Raw genomic sequence first — 21,316 nt, 5'->3', positions numbered from 1 at the left:
CCAATCAATACTTTGTACACGACACAAGACAACGGCTGTTATTAAGAGCCTGCTCGCTTCTGGCGTTTTCACACAAATACGTGACTTTAACATGACAGTTTAAAAACAATGAAATTATAATAATAATACAAATAATAGCCACTGTGAAAGAATGTGAAATTAATTATAATTATGTAAAAAAAAAAAAAAAAAAAAAAAAAAAATTATAATAATAATATGATATATTAAAATTATTATTAATAAAATTATCGAATCTACTGTAAATGAGTAATGCATACATACAAATATAAAGAATATAACAATAATAATAATAATGTCACTGTAAGAAAGGTATTTAAAATTAATTAAAATAAAATTAATAATATAAATGTATATTTATAAATAATAAATTATTATTTTTTATAAAAAAATTCTAAAAAATAAATGTATAAATATATAATAAATAATTATAACAAATTTCTAATCCTTGTATGTATGTCAATGTAAAAAAAATATTTTAGATAAGACACAACAAACTGAATAATATGAAATATTAAATATATATAATTCAGATAATAATAATAATAATAATAATAATAATAATTAGTAAAACGATAAAATCCACTGTAAATTAGTAATGCATAATAATATATGCATATGTAAAATACGTACAAATATAAATAATGCAACAATAAAAATAATAATGTGACTGTAAAAATGTTTTTTTTAATGAATTAAAATAAAATTAATAATATAAATGTATAATATTTATAAATAATAAATTATTATTTTTTATAAAAAAATTCAAAAAATTAATTAATTAATAAATATATAATAACTATAACAAATTTCTAATCCTTGTATGTATGTCGATGTAAAAAAAATATTTTAGATAAGACACAACAAACTGAATAATCTGAAATATAAAATATATAATTCACATAATAATAATAATATTAGTAAAACGATAAAATCCACTGTAAATTAGTAATGCATAAAATATGCATATGTAAAATACGTACAAATATAAAGAATGCAACAATAAAAATAATAATGTGATTTTTTCAAAATGAATTAAAATAAAATTAATAATATAAAGGTATAATATTTATAAATTATAAAAAAAATTCTAATCCTAATAATGTCCCTGAAAAAAAAAATAATTTTAAATAAGACACAACAAACTGAATAATATGAAATATAAAATATATATAATTCAGATGATGATAATAATAATAATAATAATAATAATAATAGCCACTGTGAAAAAATTGGAATTTGAAATATTTTCAAGTATACTGAATAATATGTAAAACACATAGAATTACTGTATTAAATAAAAATAACCACTGTAAATAATTAATGAATTAAAAAATACAGAAAAATTGAAAAACCCCAAGGAGAGAAATGTGAATATCTCACACACACACAGAGAGAGAGAGCGCTCTTACAGGTGAACAGAAGCAGAATAAAGCAAGACAACACATTCACTGATGGAGAACGATCTAATTTGATCTAATTTGTTGGATCAAGCTTCACATCATCACCTGTAAGAGCGACTGGATCTGTGTGTGCGGTGGGAAACAGACAGACAGAAAGAGGAGGAACCTACCAATGCTGCTAGCAGGAGCCATGCACAGAACTGACCCTGTGAGCATGCGGTGAAGAGTGGAGACAGGTTAATAGGGAAGAAAAACATATTAGACAGAGCCAGAGATTCAGTATTCAGCATGCCATACAAATCCAATTCAGCTTGTTGTCATTATAGATCGCTCGCTCCACCGTGTCGTCATTCCGGTTAAAAACCTCGGCGTATTCCAGGAAGTTAAACTGGATCAATATTCGCAAGGGCCACAAATGAGAGGACAGGAGCTTAGCGTTGTGAAATTAGAGCGCAGTGTAGGAGAAGAGGGCAACAGGGCAGAGGATCAGCCACACACACACACACACACACACACACACACACACACACACACACTCACACTCACACTCACACTCACACTCACACTCACACTCACACTCACACACACACACACACACACACACACAAGAGAGTCATGCGGTGAGGGAACAGCCACTCCTACGGTTAAAATAGGCATACTGCTGTTACAAAAGGCCCGGCGCTGGAGAAGAGGGAGGAACGGGGGCACAGGAGGACAGCTAAAAGAAAACACAACCACCATGTGGGTGTATGATGACAAAACACACCTACGAGGGATTAGACTGCAGGACTCGCTCCGAGACCCCACGTACTGAGTGTTTATGGTCATAAAAACACTGCAGTAGATCGTAGGTGGAATACACTGCTATTGTTCACTGCGATTCAGAGACAGATATATATATATATATCAGCCAGGCCGATCTTTTCAGTGGATTACACAGAATAATAATAAAATACAGATAATAGCGATTATAAATAAGGCTTTAAAGCTTTCCTGTGGCTCAAACGCTTGCAACCGTGGCGGTCATGGGTTCGATTCCCAGGGAAAGCAAGAATTGATAAGAATGTAAAATGCGTAACTTGAAATGCAATGCAAGTCGCTTTGGATAAATGCGTCTGCCAAATGCATAAGTGTAAATGTAAATAATATAGATAATTAAAGTATATAAATTACTGGCATCTGAAATTTTGTTTGCAAATAATTAAAATGTTCTGCAAAATAAAATAAAAACATTTAAATTATTTTGTTTTAAAAATAAGTATATATTATAATATAGAATGTATAAACATTTAAATTAATTGTAATAAAAAAAAATTTCAGACATGCTAATATTGGGTAAATATTCTGTAAAATATAATATTAATATCAAAATGTTCCTGCAATTTTCACCAGGCGATATATTGGCCATGCAAATTAATCAAACAATATTCAGCCATTTGAAGACTTTCGGCACCTTTTTTTAATAATTAGGGTTAAATTGATGTATTTTGTCAATTTTAACATTTATATAAACGTGTGTGTGTGTGTGTGTATATATATATATATATATATATATACACACATATATAATTTTTGTCATTTCAACAATTTCACAGTGATAAACAATATTTAAATAAATTACAAATATCTCTTGTTTTCAAATAGCAGTAAATATTGTACCAAATATAAATATAAAATGTTTTTACAATTGTGTAGAGATAGAGCGATATATATATATATATCGGCCAGGCAGATTAATATATTAATCCATTAAAAGGCTGTTCTACATTTGCAAATAGATGATGCAAAATTTTCTAAATAATTTCAGAGTATTTTATGTTTTTTTATTGTGCATCTTAATTGTGATCCAATTTTTTTTATGATACACGTATATATATATATATATATCGGCATTATGTGTTGTCCCATATTGGTGGGAGACAGATATATAATCGGACAGCGTACAGATGTGCAGATCAAAGCACCTTTTTTTTCTAATTTAATCTATGGCCGGCAATGCTTTTTAGATCAAAGCATCCCGAACTCCCATTATAACGCTAGTGAAAATCAAATGCTCCCGAAATAACGTATCTGGTTAAAATGATGCATTAGTATTTCATGCATTCACTGCATGCAAAAGGGACAAACGCACGTTTAAAGGCCTCGGTTATCAAGACGTTACGCCGGGATCGCAGGAGAGAAAGGGGGTGTAACGTTTAGGGGTGATTAATACGAAGCAGTGTGTGTGTGTGTGTATGTGTGTGTGTGTGCAGGTGTGTTGTTCTTCTTACCTGTGGGAAAGAAAGCGGTGGGCTGCTGAAGCTGTGCGTTGGCCAATGCCTGTTGGTAGTGCAAGACACTGGGGTTGAAGAGAGTACTGGCCCCGTTACTCTTCTCTAGTGCTGGTCTCTTTGGTAGGGGCTGCAGGACTCCATGGGGAAACGCCTGAGCGCGGCGACACGTGAAAGAGAAGACATGCGTGAGTTAAACGGGGCACTTTGCACGCATCCACTTACACAAATATCAATGCACTTTGTTGAACTCGAAGCTGCATCGCTCCGTTTTAGAGGCACTTATGTTTACTAGGCTTCAATAATTACCACACACATTCATTCTTCAAAATTGAACTGATTTCTAAATACATGTACTTTGGTGACTTTTTACTTTTTCTATCAAAACAAAGAAGCCAAATTAAAAAAGTCTGTGAGTTGCTACAGTACATTAAAAAGCTACATGCAAAGCAAAAGGTGAAAGGTCATAGTACCAGATCTACAGATGCCTCGAGGGGTCGCTTCATTGCTTTGGCAGTCGACTGAGTCTTTTAATAGCAGGCAGCGAGCACATGATGGCAGTGGGCCAATGGGATTCAAGCGTATTAACATACAGGTAACAGCAAGCAGAGGTGCATCATGGGGACAGCATTGCATTGTGGATAGGTGAGAAGGAAAAAAACAAAAACAAAAATAATCTGAATGCAGTATACCACATACAAAACAATAGGCATGCACATAAACGAAAAAACTCGTCTCAAAGAAACATATCGCTACGTTCTGAATTAGTACGAAAGCAAATAAAAGCATCTACAGTACCTGTGTTAAAAGCGTCAGAAATCAAGATTCTCACCATTTTTACCATTCAAAGTCAAATGGGATTGTAGATATTAGTGCTATGAAAGCTCTCGGAATCATCTTTAGCAGTAAATCAATAGAGAACAAACACTGCATGAAACACACTGACCGTATCCGGCACCCGATATCCGCTATCGAAGGGGTTTTTTCTGTGTGTGCGCGGCGGCGGCGGCGGCGGATTAAAATCAAACGACGGCAGAATGTCAGGTAGGCATTTCCGTAGCGCCTGTCAATATCTCTTCGTTTGGCCAGATTAGTCAATACCGAGGGCTACATTAACTTCGTCGTGTATTGAACGCTTGCGTGATTGCTGATTAAGACTGGAATAGGGTACAAACAGCATCATGTTTCTGCCAATGGGAATCTGCGCTTGTCATCTGGCGATTTTAACATGCGCTGTGACATTTACCAGCACTTAGCAAAGAGGAAATAAAAGGACACTCGGTAAACAAGGCGAAGTCGTCTAGGAGAAATGCCTTCCTTGACATTCACTTCTGTCACAATATGTTGCAAGTTCTTGCCAACTAAGGGATTACAATGACTCTCTAACTTATAAAGCGGAAAAGGTCAAAACAACTGATGCGAGTGATCACAAAATGTGGAGCTCTGTTTATTCTTATATCCAATTTATGTTCCTGTTTACGTTGGCTGGTTATGGGTTATATTTATTGTGCTGTCAGATGTGGCCCATATTTATATTTATAGTCATATTTATACCAGGCTTTCTCAAACTCGGTCCTGCAACAGTTTAGCTCCAACCCTGATCAAACACACCTAGCTGTGAGTTTCTAGTGATCCTGAAGACATTGATTAGCTTGCTCTGGGTGTGTTTGATCAGGGTTAGAGCTAAACCGTTGCAGGACAGTGGCCCTCCAGGACCGAGTTTGAGAAACCCTGATTTATACTAATATAAATGATTATATGCAACTAACCCTAGGTCGTAGATCTCCAATATTCCTCACTAGTAAAATGCCATGCAAAAGTACTGGTAAGAAGTAAAGATGTGGCTCAATGGAATGACGGGCAGCAAAATATTTAGTAAAGAAAACAGGAATTGCTTGAAATGAGATGACGCTGAGGGCCATGCAAAAATGCTTCAAATCAGAATATCCACACAAAAGGAAAAAAAAATATGTAAGAATGTGGAAAAGAAAAAATGCATCTGGTCTTCTTTATAGTATAGTCACAGATTACAGCAAATGGGTTGTACGAGGGAAAGATGATGCACTTGAAGAGTCATTTAAAGAAAGAGGAACATTTTATTAACAGGAAAACATCTATGCCCGGACTCTCTCGAAGCTCTGTTCAAAAACCTAGCGTGCTGCACTGCTGTCTACATAGGCTGGGTTAGGGTTAGGGTTACCCTGACCCTAACCCTGACCCTAACCCTAACCCCTCAAGCACAAGTGACTTATTTGGAAAACTACGCAGAGAACACTTCTCACGCAAAGTGAGTCGCAACTAAAGTCTGACTTTTGCATGTTGCTAATCTAACAACTCCAAGCATAAAAATATACGTTTTTATGACTGAGTGATACTTTCTGCATTAAAATCTTAACTGTTCACTGAGCTTGTCAGATGCATTCTGGGATTAAATTCTCCCTGAAGGAGACTTGCTGCGTGCATTTCTTAGAGAGCAGAATGACAATGCACAAGTCATGTTTACGATGGAGAGTCTAGCGCTGCTGTCTAGGTGGGCAGATCAGTAGGTTCAGGAACAGAGCTTTATACGTATGGCTTTTAATAAACAGAATCAGAATAAGATGCACTTTATTCCTGCATGCTGAAGGCATTCTTGTAACCAAAGAGTTTCATGTTTAGCTCCCCTCCGCCAACATAGAGAACCATTAAAATAAATATGCCACCCACAGGGATTTATCATACAGAATTACATAACCTTCCACTGGAGAAAAAGAAAACAAAGAGAAAATAAAAGACAAGAAAATGAAGAAACTATAACCGTTCGCATTTGGGTCGCGGGTGCACGGATCGATTGCTTCAGTTAAGCGGCCTGGTTTAAACCCTACAACAAATCTGTGATGTCATCACATCATAATCAGGGAAAGGACAGTGCACCTTAAGGCTAGCGGCGTTTAAACGTTAAAGCTAAAGCCGGCGGGTCATCTCAGGTCGCTGTACGCTCAGGGGAAAACCTGGCTCTTTATTTTCACTCTTGTTTTATTGTTATGGCTGGTGAGCTGATACTGTCCTCGCTTCACCTTCTGACCCAGACGCCACAGTGGAAAAAGAAAAAAAAGTTCAGGGCAACAGCAAAAGCGAAAATGGAGTAAACAGCAAAACGAATGAGGCCAAGCATGTGAGTGTCATGACAGCAAACGCAGGAAAACAAAACCACACCAGCGCGAGATGTGGAAGCGCGAAAGCTTGCTGCCAAACACTGTGTCTACACTGCAAGCGAGTGACGCGACCGATGCAAGAAAACTAGATCGTTCCCATTGTAAACGACAAGCTTGCGCATTTGTAGCATTGCATTGTGAATTTGTAACGTATACAGTTTTATTGACTATAACAGGAGCGATTCGTTTTCTTGCATTGCATTGTAGAAAAAAGTACATGCTTTCATTATAATCACCAAAGCTTTCTACACTGCATGCACACAAGTCTCACATCGCACTGCGTCGCTTGCAGTGTAGACGGCTTAAACAGGAGCGATATCGTTTTATTGTGATTCTTAACTAGATAAAAAAAGGTTCAAGACAAGCTTTACGTTTGGCTTGAGAAGCACTGCAATAAAGCAATGCAAAAGTGGATTACTTGTCTTATAAACAATAAAGCTTCTGTTGATTATAATGGGAGTGTGATCTAGTTTTGTTGCAACACATTGCCCTTAAGCTAAACAAATGAAATCCCATTATAAGCAACAAAGCTAGTCTACAAGCATGCAATATCGAGTTTTATTGAAGATGAAGACAGTTTTGCTGATTGTAACAGGAGACATCTAGTTTTGTTTTGCTGACTTGCAATGTAGACGAATCTCAGTTGCTCCCATAAACAACAAAAAGTGTGCTACACTGCAAATGTGCAACACTGGCTTTGATGCATCACTCACTTGCAGTGCATGTGTGTTCTCATTGGTTAAAAAGGCAGTTTTGCTGCATGGCTTGCTTGCAGTGTCGATTGCTCCCATCAGAAAACAACAAAACTGCAGCAAAGCCATGCAACTAAATTGCATGCATGCCGAGATTGCGATGCAACAAATCTGGATCGCACCTATCCATTAACAAAACTGTCCATACAGCAAGTAATGCAAACGAATAAACTGCATAGATTGTGATTTTTATTGTAATCGATATTATAACCGAAGCCATTGCCAGTGCAAAATGCAACATGGTTTGCTTATAATGGTGCACGAAGTTCGCTCGCTTGTAGTGTAGACACGTAGACAAGTGAGAGCAGCCTGGCATGTGACCAAAATACAGTTTCGCTTGGACAGCAGATTAACCTGTGCATTCACGTCAGTTTGGCATGAAGATGCTATCCATCTCCTTAATTTAATCTTGACTGATTTGAGGAGAGTAGGCCTCCCATTGGGCAGAGAAATGGGGAAGTGAGCCGCACCCCGTGACCTTGTGTAGTCAAGGGTGTGAGCAAAAAAGCTTTTAAGCCATCGTGCTTATTATATTAATATCCTATTCCTAATAATGATCGCATCAGTATAGTACAAGATGGATAAGAAGGGGGAGTGATTTTTATCACAGCTCTCTCTCTCTCTTTACTCACAATGTTTAGTAGGACTAAAATCCTCCAGGGACGAGATAAGGGAGTCGACACAGATTTGGCACGCAACCCCGCCCAGATTCTGGAGATGGGTCATGGCTATATAATAATAAAGCAGTGCTCCACATTTAACGTGCTAACATCATCAGATATCCTAATCGCAAGCTCCGCCGGCGCGTCTCTCTCAACATGTGTTGTCAATTGATTTTATCGCACACATTACCAAACAAGGTTTCACAACTCTAAGCACTGCCTTGGTTACGATTCAATGCAGTAAATTAAATTAAATGCAGCTGGTGGTGTAATTTAAAAACCTCTAACATGACTCTTTAAACGTTGAATTGTATGCATGTTATTTGAATATGAGTTGTGCATGCTGTGATTGGCTCACCATGGCTGCAGCGGCGGCCTGCGCTGCGACGGCGGTCTGGTTAGCCTGATGCTGAGCTGCTTTAATCTTGGCCTGAAGGTGCGCCGGAGGGTGGAAATACTTGCACTTCTCGCGCGAGCAGCGGCTCTTGATGTAGTCCATGCACACGGTGACCGTGTTGTCGCTCGTGTCGATCATGGGGCTGTCGCTAGGATGGGCGAAGCGGCAGTCGGTCTCGCCGCGCGCGCAGTTTCCCCGCTGAAACTCGCGACACACCTGCCGTTCGCAAGACGCAAAACAAACACGCAGACAAAACAAACAGGGAACACAACAGAAATATGCAAACAGAGACGTGAGTCATTGAAGTTTCAAACAAAGGTTTCATGTATGAGCACAGGTATGGTAAATACACACACACACACACAGAGCTGAATATTAACAAAAGCAGCGACAGCCTCTCGGTGTGGGAGGGCCGCGGAGGAACGGAGCCTCTTATTATCACAGATATCAGTCAGTTGCTAAGTGATGGCATATTTAGTGACACACACACACACACACACACACACACACACACACACACACACACACACACACACACACACACACACACACACACACACACACACACACACACACACACACACACACACACACACACACACACACACACACACACACACAACCTTCAACTGTTATTGTTTCAACCACAGTGATCATTTTCTTGCAAGGCAGAGCTGAATTGAAATGCCTCACACTTCTTTCTCACACTTTTCTGCAATAAATTCAGCTCCATCTTTAACACACAGACAAAAGCCTTCGGTCTTCATAAACTTCAACATTAAAGTCTGAAAATCTCCCAGTGACCTCGACTTCACTCCAATGTTCAGAATTTAGCCGACAGTGATGATGCTAACATTTGCATACTGAATTATGACTGGTCTGCTTTCTTGCATTCATTTGCATACTGACATATGATTGGTCTTTTCTTTGTCTTTTTATGAATTATAATTGATGTATTCATTCTGATTTATGACGGGTCTTTTCTTTCTTTCAGAATTTCTTTATATTGAATTATTATGGCCTTTTTATGGTTTGTTTTTTACACATATTTGCATATTAAAATGTTGCTCCAACATCTTATACTGTATTATGATTGTGATTTATCCTCAAAATATCAGATCAATTCATTCTTATATCTGGCAATATACTGATATTGTGATCTGTCTTTTCTCTCTTACATCTATTTGCACATTATATTTCACTTTCTACCCGTTAAACCCAAGGGTTCAAGGTTTGACTGCTTAGTTTTAAAAGTTTGTCCCTGGTGGCAGACGCCGCAACTACAACACTGCATCCTTTTGAGGCCAAAAAGCATAGTAATTTAATGTGTTTTTTAACAAAACAAACCTTTCTGCAAGCAATATTTTAATAAATATTTAATTGAATTACATAGTGATCTCGACTTCACTCAAATGTTCAATATTCATAATTTAACCGACAGTGATGATGCTAATATTTACATACTGAGTTATGCTTTCTTGCATTCATTTGCATACTGACATAATAATTGGTCTTATTTATTTTACATGTAATTGCATACTGAATTATCTCTTATGTTAATTCGCTATGTAAATGATTTACATAGTAAATAATTTAAGTTAAAAGCATGAACTAGACTAACTTTTACATTATTTAGGTTTTATGATACCTAGAATTCAATAGTTGCAATGAGACTCTAACTCTGGCTCAGAAATGATGCGGCTCGTCTCGAGCTGAATGAAACGACGGCCTCATAATGTCTCGATGTGACGCTTTACCTCGAGCTTGTCGGTGCGCAGTAGTTTCTGTGTGGAGGACGAGCTCGGCACGCTGACCGGTGGGCTGCCCGGGACGATCACAGGGGTGCTGGAGAGCATCTCTGTGGGGACCAGACCCATGCCGTGGCTCATGGGAGTCAGGTACGGCGCGTAACTCAGTCCAGGGCTCGAGCCCAGACCTTGGCTGACAGGAAATGTAGGCTGTGAAGACAACAATTATTATGATAGAGTTATGACATTGTTATATATATTTTTAAATTAGATATAATTTAACTGTACATATTACTATTTCGAAATTCTGTATTTTTCAATTCTGTTTATAATGTCTGCTAAATTTTTTTTTTAATTATTATAATTTAATTACAATTTTCTATTTCTATTTTTTATGTCCGTTTTTAATGTCAGTTAGATTAAAAATCTTAAAGGTATTAAAAAAGAAAACAAACGTCAAATTGAATGCATGTTAAAACACTGCTGTTTAATATTTCTCACGAGAGCTGTTTGCAAAGTCAAGCATCGCTATTATTATTACTCTTTTTTTTATTTAATGCCACTGTGACGACAGTGATGATGGTCAAAAGCATTTGCACAATTTTAACCCTTCCAAGTTTCAAAAGGTGACAAAATATGCATTATTTTATTATTTTGTAACTGTTATTAAAATATCAGGAGAGTTTTATACTATTGCGACAGTTAGAGATCCATCTGTGTTAGATATAGATCCGGGCTGCTAAAGACCCGAATATGTAATAATGATTGGCAAAACATTCATGCATTTATTTAAAGGGATAGTTCACCCAAAAATTCAAAATTAGCCCATGATTTACTCGCCCTGAAGCCATCCTAGGTGTATATGACATTCCTCTTTCAGGCGAATACAATCAGAGTTATATAAAAAAATGTCCTGGCTCTTCCGAGCTTTATAATGGGAGTGAATGGGTTTTTGTTTTTGGAAGTCCATCAAAGCGCATCCATCCCTGATTAAAGAGCTCCACACGGCTCAGCGGGGGTTAATAAAGGCCTTCTGAAGTGAAGCCATGCGTAATATTCATATTTAAAACTTTATTGGCTAAAATAACTAGCTTCCGGCAAATAGCCGTACACATTGATTTACACCGAAAGAGTAACACTTGAACTTGACGCACAACGTACTGACGAACGCGGTTGCCCAGCCCTGTGTGTTTGAACCGCGAGAGGCGTCTTAACTTACGATACTCCGACATCCTTCGTCATACATCGTCAACTGTTAATCTTTTGGCGTAAGACGACTTGCGTACGTCTGCCGGAAGCTAGTTATTTTAGTCGATGAAGTTTTAAATATGAATATTACGCATGGCTTCACTTCAGAAGGCCTTTATTAACCCCCGCTGAGCCGCTTCGAGCACTTTAATCAGGGATGGATGCGCTTTAATGGACTTCCAAAAACAAAAACCCATTCACTCCCATTATAAAGCTTGGAAGAGCCAGGACATTTTTTAATATAACTCTGATTGTATTCGTATAGTAAATCATGGGCTAATACAATTTTCTGGGTGAACTATCCCTTTAAAGGCCCTTGCACACTGAGTCCGAAAAATACGTCCGAAATTTTCGCACGTTAAAAAATAAATACGACCTCATGTTATGTCAATCACGCTTACACACTGCCTCCGAAACTTTCGTCCGTCATAAAAAAATTCGGAGGAGGCGTGTTCCGTCGCAAACGTTCCCTGGTGCTATTTTGCAGGTTTAGAAAACAATTCCGCCACTGACCAGGAAAACCCTAGTCTAAAGTCAGTGGTGCGTTGCGCATGCATTAATGTAGCCATAATGTAGCGTGTGCACAACGCACATTAGGGCTTGCATAGACTAGCCGAGTAGTCGATAGATCGACTACTTCAACCACTAGTCGACGCTGTCGGAAACAATCGACTACTCGAGCGTCCATTAACCATAAATGAATTAAAAATGGCGAACGTCACCAACAGACACCACACGTCAGATGTGTGGAAGTATTTCATCAAGGATGACAAAAATATTGTAATTGGCCAACTCTGCAAGAGGCCGTTCACATATTGCGTCTAAAAACGTGTGGAAAGCGCGCGGCCGTGCCGCTGTCTCCTACAAGCGCTTGCACTCCCGTGGCGTCTGTCGTTGCTATGCAACCAAACTGCGCTCTCCATGAAGACGACGAAGAAGTATCATTCAGCAAAGGATTCATTTATTTCTAGCCCTTGCATTAGCTTTACTACTAGATATATTTCTGGAGATGAGAAGGAAAAACCCGCCTGGAAAAACTAGCGCACCACGTCCGTTGCTTTCATTATGAGCGCGCTCGCCGCGCGCCTACATTTGAAATAACGACCTTGAACGCGGAAAAGACGCGATATGTGAATGGCCCCTAGAAGCAGACGTCTGAAATGAAAGGCAAGAACGGCTATTTATTTGGCTTTAGACTGTTACATGAAAATTTAAAAATGAAATGTCATAATTATAATGTTTTGAGAGTTTACTTGTGTAATTGTTGCATTAGGCTATGAATTAATAAATGTTTATTGATAAGATCTAGCTATTTCATGTCTTTTCATTTACAGTAGCATGAACGACGAGTAGTCGAGTAACTCGAGTATTGTTTTGATAAGAAGTCGACTAGCAGAAATCAGTAGTCGTGCAACCCCTAACGCACATACACTTTGATTCTCTCATCTACACAGAAGCAGCAGTTTTTATCAATCATACATTATTACAAGGAAAAATATTGACACATGAGGGAAATCATTGTTGTGTCCATGAAGATGTGAAAAAATAGGCATAAATCTAGCTTACGCATTTACCCAATTATCATACGCCTGTTTAACCAAAGCTAATTTGGGTGAGTTTCTCCATCCCCATACAATGTCACTTCTCTGTGTTTTACGGCCCTGACGAGAACGTCGGTCTCCTCGGCTGTGAACCGCTCCTGGCGCGCGCCTGGCAAATCCGCCGTTATAATAGCAATCCGCCATGGAACAAGCGCATCTGCTCTTAAAGGGAATGTGAGATGACACTCTGATTGGTTTATTTCACGTTACGCCCAAACCACACCTATGAGTAATGAAGCTACTTCAGACCAACCTATTTTAGATTTGCGTCAAGCGCAAGAGTCATTTATCCCGCCGGTATAATAGCAACAGCGCCGAGACCCGCCCACAAAGTTACTTGCGTTTCGTGCTTGATACTTGCGTTTCAGATCATTAAAATAAGGCCCTAGGTGTGCAAGGACCTTAAGGCTTAAAAAAACGTATTTGTAATACTGTGAAGACAACAATTATGATGATAGAATTACAACGTGTCCTTCTGGAAGGCTAAACAAAAGCAAAACACATCTAGAAAGACAGACGTCGGGTTTCCTACCACTGGTTGCATGGTGGTGCCGGGGATCATGAACTGCATCTGCTGGGCCAGCATCGCTGCTGCCGTCTTCTGCTGGATGAGGTTGTTGCGTCCGTTGATTTCCAGCTGCGTCTTCAGATGCGCTGGCGGGTGAAGGTACTTACAGTTCTCTCTCGTACACCGACCCTACGGCGGGAAACATCACAAATGACAAACTCCTCAGAATCTACATTTGTTGAAAATTAAAACATTTGCTGAAGTCTCATGTCAGGATTCGATACATATGACGATACTGAACTCACAATACGATATTATTGCGATTCTCCAAGACATATGACAATATGGCCATGACACAGAGTGACACCAGAATAGAAATATTCATGATTCTGAAGCTGACAAGAATTATTTGAGATGAATTTGCTTGCACTCTTTCACTGACTAAATATATTTAAAATAATGTCCGCCACTTTTTACAGGTAACAAGACATTTGGCATTTATTAGGACCCACAAATATTCCCCCATTGCATTATTATACATTATATTCAACATTATATATAGTAGTTTAATGTAGTACTGACACTAAAACTCTATAAACGCACAGTAATTTTCATTTTGGGTGAACTATACACAATACATATAGTTGCATTTTTGTAGTGTGATATATATTGTGACATGATATATTGTAATCATTTCCCATCAAATTCTCAGAAAAGACTTGCTGCTATTCATATCATAGCTTTACACTCTTATTATTTGACTATTGACTATTATATACAGTAAACAGACATCAATAAGTTTACCTCTGCAGAAAAAACAACATTTATTTGCATATTTTATTTTACTTTCTACTCATTTATCCCAAGGGGTCAATGTTTGTTTTCATTTATTTTCAGGAGTGATAGATGCCGCAACTACAAAAGCATAATATTGTAATGTGTATATTAACAAAATAAAACGGTTTGCAAGCAATATTTTAATGTTTAGTTTAATGTTTCGTTATATTAATAGTAAATCAGTTTAGTTAAAAGCATGAAGTACACTTTAGGGGTGGGCGATATGACCAAAATCTTATTTCTCAATATGTGACCCTGGACCACAAAACCAGTCACATGGGCCAATTTTTTTTTTTTTTTATCTGAAAGCTGAATAAATAAGCTTTCCATTGATGTTTGGTTTGTTATGATAGGACAATATTTGGCCGAGATGCAACTATTCTGGAATCTGAGGATGTAAAAAAATCTAAATATTGAGAAAATATCCTTTAAAGTTGTGCATTTATGTTCACGATTGTGCTGCATTCACTCACAAAAATAAATGTTTTATATATTTACGGTAGGAAATTTACAAAATATCTTCATGGAACATGATCTTTACTTAATATCCTAATGATTTTTGGCATAAAAGAAAAATCTAATAATGTTGACCCATACAATGTATTATTGGCTACTGCCTCAAATATACCCGTGCGACTTATGACTGGTTTTGTGATCCAGGGTCACATATGAGATATAACATCAATAAAGTTTGCCTCTGCAATAAAAAAAAGAGAAGAGAGCTAAAAACAGTGTTAGAAATGACTCTACATGAAATACAAACAGCATCAATGCAGAGAAGATGTCGTCTCCATACTGCAATATTAATTAAATAGGCCAAAGTTAGAAGAATATTCTCACAAGGTCAAGCGTGTGTTTGCATTAAAACTCCACTGCAGGATATCCAGTGACACGGGAGGCCGAGCTGATACGAGATGTGAGAAATAGTGGAGGAGGGGTTAAAGAAGCGCAGCGGAAGCACATACTGCAGACACACACACACACACACACACACACACACACACACACACACACACACACACACAGAGAGAGAGAGAATCTCTCGTGTTCTGCAGATGCTCATCACCCTGCACGAGTCCTACAGCATCAGCTGCGAGATCTCCACGCTAACCTTGAGCACACAGATCACACGCTCATGAGACTCACAAAACAAGGAAAAGGAAGGAAACAAAAATATAGATATAATTGAGTAAAATAATAATCAGTACATTAGTACAAAGAAATGCATTTTTTATTTTATAAATATGGTTAATTATATATAATTTAATTTCACATATTTCTCAATTCTAATTTAAAAAAGAAAAAGTTTTTTTATTACTTTTATATTTCAAAATGTTTTTATTTCTGATTTTTATATTTCTGATATTGTTTTTTAAATATATAATTTAACTGTACATATTATTATTTCTAAATTCTGCATTTTTTATTTCTGTTTTTAATGTCTCTGTTTAATTTAAAAATGAAAAAAAAATTTTTTAATTACTTTTATATTTCAAAATGTTTTTATTTCTGATTTTTATATTTCTGATATTGTTTTTTAAATATATAATTTAACTGTACATATTATTATTTCTAAATTCTGCATTTTTTATATCTGTTTTTAATGTCTCTGTTTAATTTAAAAATGAAAAAAAAATTTTTTTTATTACTTTTATATTTCAAAATGTTTTTATTTCTGATTTTAATATTTCTGATATTGTTTTTTTAAATATATAATTTAACTCTACATATTACAATTTCTAAATTCTGCATTTTTTATTCAGTTTTTAATGTCTGCTAAATAAAAAAAATTATGATTTTTTTTTATAACAAATGACATGCAAAAAAATAAAACTAGTACAATGTGGAAAAGACTGATGCACATATGTGTGCATGTACACAAGCTTATCCACTTTGCAATATCTTTAACTTTTCTTCTGACTACACACTAAAAACACAAGCGTTGTGCTAGCTGTCAGATCATACACTGTGCCACTATCCTGACACTAGCTCACTGCTAACCAGATGCAATGCTTCATGTATGCAAAAATGAAAACCTGAATGAAATGAAGAACAAAGCAGGACAAAAGTCTCTATAATTATTAAAGTTTTCATCTGAGAAAGAATGTGAACGCAGTGCTAAAGTGCTAAAGAAAGTGAAAAGAACGTGTGAGTAAATGAGGGAGAAAAGAAAGTTAAAGGGAAGTTGATAGATGGAAGTCGTAAGAAGATTGAAGGTTAAAAGAAGGTTGAAAGATTTAAGTCTTAAGGGAATCCTTTGAAAGAAAGATCTATAATAAATATTCTTTTTTATTTTTTAAAAGTACTGTATTTTATTTTTTCTAAACTGTTTTAATTATTCTTATTTCTTTTCATTATTTTAATTTCTTCTATGTAAAGCACTTTGAATTGCCATTGTGTATGAAATGTGCTATATAAATAAACTTGCCTTGCCTTGCCTTGCCTATAACCACATTCATTCAAAATGAAAATGATATTCAGAATTTTTCGTGCTTATTTCACTATGATCAAATTGCATAATATTTATTCAATCAAACTTATGTTTCCTTATGGTGTGAGACCGTTTAAAGTAGAGATGTGACCTATATAAGCTATTGTGTACTCTGCATTGTTGCAGGGGAGGTCACAAATCTCTCTAAAACCCTCTTGGGAAGCGTTCGCAGGAATGTGCTCGCTCAGCTTATCTGAGGTCTTGCTTGCTTGTGTTGGTTTATGACAACAAGGATAAAAGCGCAAGATGTCCAGGTATCCTTCCTTACTCGGATTACAATGGAGAGATAGTGTGCTATAAATAACGCGAAACTAGATCTAAACGGAGCATGGCTGTCATTTCCATGATCTCCAAACAGTTAAACAACGCTGAATCAGCTTCACTGCAGCGCCAGGAACCCAAATATCTGACTTTTGTTAACGCGGTCGAGACCTTGGGTGATTGATCACACCCAAAATACATTGCATTTGCGATCATTTAAAGGGGTGGTATAATGCCCTTTTCACAAGATGTAAAATAAGTCCCCAGAGTGTGTATGTGAAGTTATAGCTCAAAATACCACACAGATATTTGTATATAGCATGTTAAAATGGTCACTTTTTGAAGGTGAGCAAAAACGAATCGTTTTTGTGTCTGTGCCTTTAAATGCAAATGAGCTGCTGCTCCCGGCACAGGGGGCGGAGCTTCAACAGCTTGTGTCTTTTTACCTCACACACACATGCACTGAAATTTTCAAAATTCAAATACTAACAGTTATTTTAAATAGTAATGATATTTCGCATTATTATGTTTTTTTTATAGTATATTTGATCAAATAAATGCAGCGTTGATGAGCATGAACTTCTTTCAAAAACATTAAAACATCTTAACTCTTTCCCTGCCACTGAAAATTTCTATCATTTGTGAGACAACGCTTCCCTACATGGCCTTTTCCGGCAATCCGTGTTTTCACTATTATACGGTAGGGGGCGCTTTTACACATCTTCTGAAAGAGTACTTGATCTCCAGATCAAAACACAGGCGAAGATGAAGAAGAAAAAGCAGAAACAAGCGATATCATATGTAAGCAACATTAAACAGCATATAAATCAAAACTGCCTAATGTTACCGAATGAAATGTCGACCCAGGACGAGCTACAGTGTGAAGCATTAGGGGTGTTGATGGACTTGATCTACTCCATCTGTGTTTTGATCATCGTTCTGAATCTGATCTGGATGTACTCTTTGACAAAAACGTGATTTTCTCCGCTTTTTGCTCAAAATGTTGCTTTTTTATGAAACTTTCCCAACATTCAAGTGTTAATAAAAAAAGAATGCATGAAACTACAATAAAACAGGTTTTACGTTTAAAAGCAGAGGGTCTGTTCTTCGCTCTTTTGATAAATTGCATGTTCAGATATTTATACAACAAAATATGAATACTTTTGTGAAAATGACAAAAAACGCTGGCAACTTTTAACTTGAACTATTCTAAACTTTGGACCACTAGTGTAAATGATGCTAATAGAAACACATAATCAATTATAGGCCAAGTTGAAGACAGGTCTAGACACTTAACACCCTCAAATTCCCAAATATGCAGCGCTGTAATCCATAGGATCAGGGTGCCGATGGCTATCGATATCCCTGCTGGAATAACAGTGTTGCTCAGCCGTCAGGCCAAAAGCTGAAAGGTGTCAAAGCCAATCAGTCCGGGCCAAAAGACGGACTCTCTGAAGTGACGGATGGTGAGGAGAAGTGAAAGACACCTGATAGAGGACTTCCACCATCGGGATTTTCGGGTGCTGTGCAAAGGATCGTACTGGAATATGTATGAGAGGTTTGATTTGCTATGTGAGATTGAGAGGAGACTGCTGATTCAATAATGAAGGAGGGATGGTCTATTTTTACCGTCAAACTCGGCAGGAATGGTGCTGATGGACGACGAGAAGAAGCTCTGTATCAAATGACCGATCCTCGACGTGCTACACTATACTGCATCACTGCAATTAATGGAGGCACCAGATTTAGAAATCCGAGATGAGATAAACTGAGACATTAAAGGAGAAAAAAAGCGGAAGAAACTTTAAAGGGGTGGTATGATGCCCTTTTCACAAGATGTAATATATGTCTTTGATGTCCCCAGAGTGTGTATGTGAAGTTTTAGCTCAAAATACCCCACAGATATTTGTATATAACATGTTAAAGTCGTCACTTTTTGAGGGTGAGCAAAAACGCACCATTCTGTGTCTGTTCCTTTAAATGCAAATGAGCTGCTGCTCCCGGCGCAGGGGGCGGAGCTTCAACAATTTGTGTAATTTTTGCTCACACACACATGCACTGAAAATTTCAAAAACCTTTAGCCTTTTATGTTCAAACCGAAGTCAGATAATGATGGAGAGACTCAAGAAGAAGTGACAACATGTACACAACATTTCTGAATGGTTAGTTGATGAATTTATGTAGCTGATGTGTAGTTATCTTCTAGTCATTGATTAGCATATTCTGTCTTGATATCTATAAATCGTGTTCAGGGGGCGGGGTTTATGTAAATTCTAGGGTTTGTGATGTCACTAACCCGGGAGGAATGTGGTGTAGTCTCTACCAGCCGTTTGTTGTAGTCCTTAAAAAGCGATTTCTTTAAAAGCAAATATCTCCCTTTGCTTTGAACTTTGAGCGTCGTTACTTTGCAGATGTTGTTTATGCTCAAACAGCAACATTACACACTAACTAAAGTTAGAAAAGTGAAATCATAATCAACCACCCCTTTAAAGAAGAGGTACAAAGTTCATGGCGGATTGTCATAGCAAGCCGTTCAAAGCATGTTAATGAGCATCATATGGTGTTGAGTCTTAATTTACAGCATTTCACATCCTGAAAGAAACATCACATCACAAATGAATCTGAATTTGAACTGGATTGAATTCCAGGTGTAGCACAATCTTTACACAATTAAGCTTCGTTCACACTGACAGCGACTGAACTGATTCAGTTTGGCAAAATGACGTACTGTTGATTCACAGCATCACTGAAAATGCCTGATTCACTTCACTTTCCAGCTGCAAACTGTTGTCAGTGTGAATGCTCATTAACATCTATTTGCATCGTGTCCTGGCCATTTATGACCATGTAAAGCAACACACAATCAATCTAGTTTCATTTAATGCATTCTATGTCTTGAAAGGAAAAGAAAAAGAGTGGTTTTACATACACAACAAGCATCACAAATTAATCTGCATTTGCACCGAATTGAGTTTTGGATGTTATCACAATCTTGGCAATTACACAATAAAGGTGTGTTCACACCGACAGCAATTAAACTGCTTCAGTTTGGAAAGTTACTGTACTGTTGGTTTCTACTTAACTGGATTGTGTGGTAGTCATCATGTTACCTTGATGTTGCCTTATATAGGCTATATATATAAATTTGAACCGAGTTGAGATCTGGAATTAGTCTGTGAAGTGAATCTTACTGTTGTGTACTAAGCAACTACATAATAACATCTATGTTCACTAGTTTAACTGAATTTTGAAGATCAAACACGTTTTTATTTGTCACTTTGTGCTGCATTTTTTATTTAGTGAAGTCAGAAAATGTGCTTTTTCCGCCACCCATGGTTAGTGCATGTATTTTCAAAGACAGTTATTTTCCTCTTTATTACTGTAAGGCTGCTTTTAAACAATCTGTACTGTATAAAGCTCTATATAAATAAATGTGACTTGAAAAGAGAAGCTGCAATACAAACCATATTTTGCCGCTCATGTGTGTGCGTTACTTCAGTGAAAAATAACTACATCTGGAGTAACTCTGACCTCGAAGGCGATACGCAAACATATTTAAAACGGTCAAGTATCCCTGCATTAGCAAGCAATAGCAGTCAATGTTTGTTTCAAATACCTAAAATAATGGAAAATTAGTTTGTGTCTCAAGGGAAGTGACCCGTCAGACCCTACATGTCAGAACAAATGTGTTAGACAACCATTAATGCGGCATGAACAAAACACTACTCACAATCTACTGAGCTCAAGGGACTACTAGACTGTGACACATATATAGATTTACTAGAACTTTAAAACTGTGATACAGTCTCTATGACTGACATGAAAATCAAGCAAATGTTGATGTGAAAGGCAGTGTAGTGTAGCCGTCGTGTGGTCTGGCCAGCACTGAGTGAAAGTACAGTGGGTCACGCCGGGCCCGTCACTCT

At 37.1% G+C, this 21,316-nt stretch overlaps 1 protein-coding gene across 17 annotated transcripts in view; it reads right to left on the bottom strand.

Annotated features, from left to right (window-relative positions):
- The window catches only part of mbnl2 (muscleblind-like splicing regulator 2), a 92,269-nt gene that overhangs the window by 12,558 nt on the left and 58,395 nt on the right, over nt 1–21,316 (bottom strand). For 8 of the 17 annotated variants that reach the window (XM_082163876.1, XM_082163878.1, XM_082163869.1 and 5 more), the window contains exons 3-7: nt 13,826–13,990; nt 10,454–10,654; nt 8,658–8,912; nt 4,165–4,218; nt 3,692–3,845 (exon numbers count right to left, since the gene is read on the bottom strand). In XM_082163876.1, coding sequence (XP_082020002.1) covers nt 3,692–3,845; nt 4,165–4,218; nt 8,658–8,912; nt 10,454–10,654; nt 13,826–13,990 — 829 coding nt within the window. Of the gene's footprint in view, nt 1–1,591; nt 1,628–3,691; nt 3,846–4,164; nt 4,219–8,657; nt 8,913–10,453; nt 10,655–13,825; nt 13,991–21,316 lie in introns of all 17 variants that reach the window. The other 9 variants (XM_082163873.1, XM_082163862.1, XM_082163874.1 and 6 more) reach the window with 3 other exon arrangements.

This window comes from Leuciscus leuciscus (genome assembly GCF_965113295.1).
Source record: "Leuciscus leuciscus genome assembly, chromosome: 3".
Classification (NCBI taxonomy): domain Eukaryota; kingdom Metazoa; phylum Chordata; class Actinopteri; order Cypriniformes; family Leuciscidae; genus Leuciscus; species Leuciscus leuciscus.
This window is presented reverse-complemented; position numbering and strand designations above follow the sequence as displayed.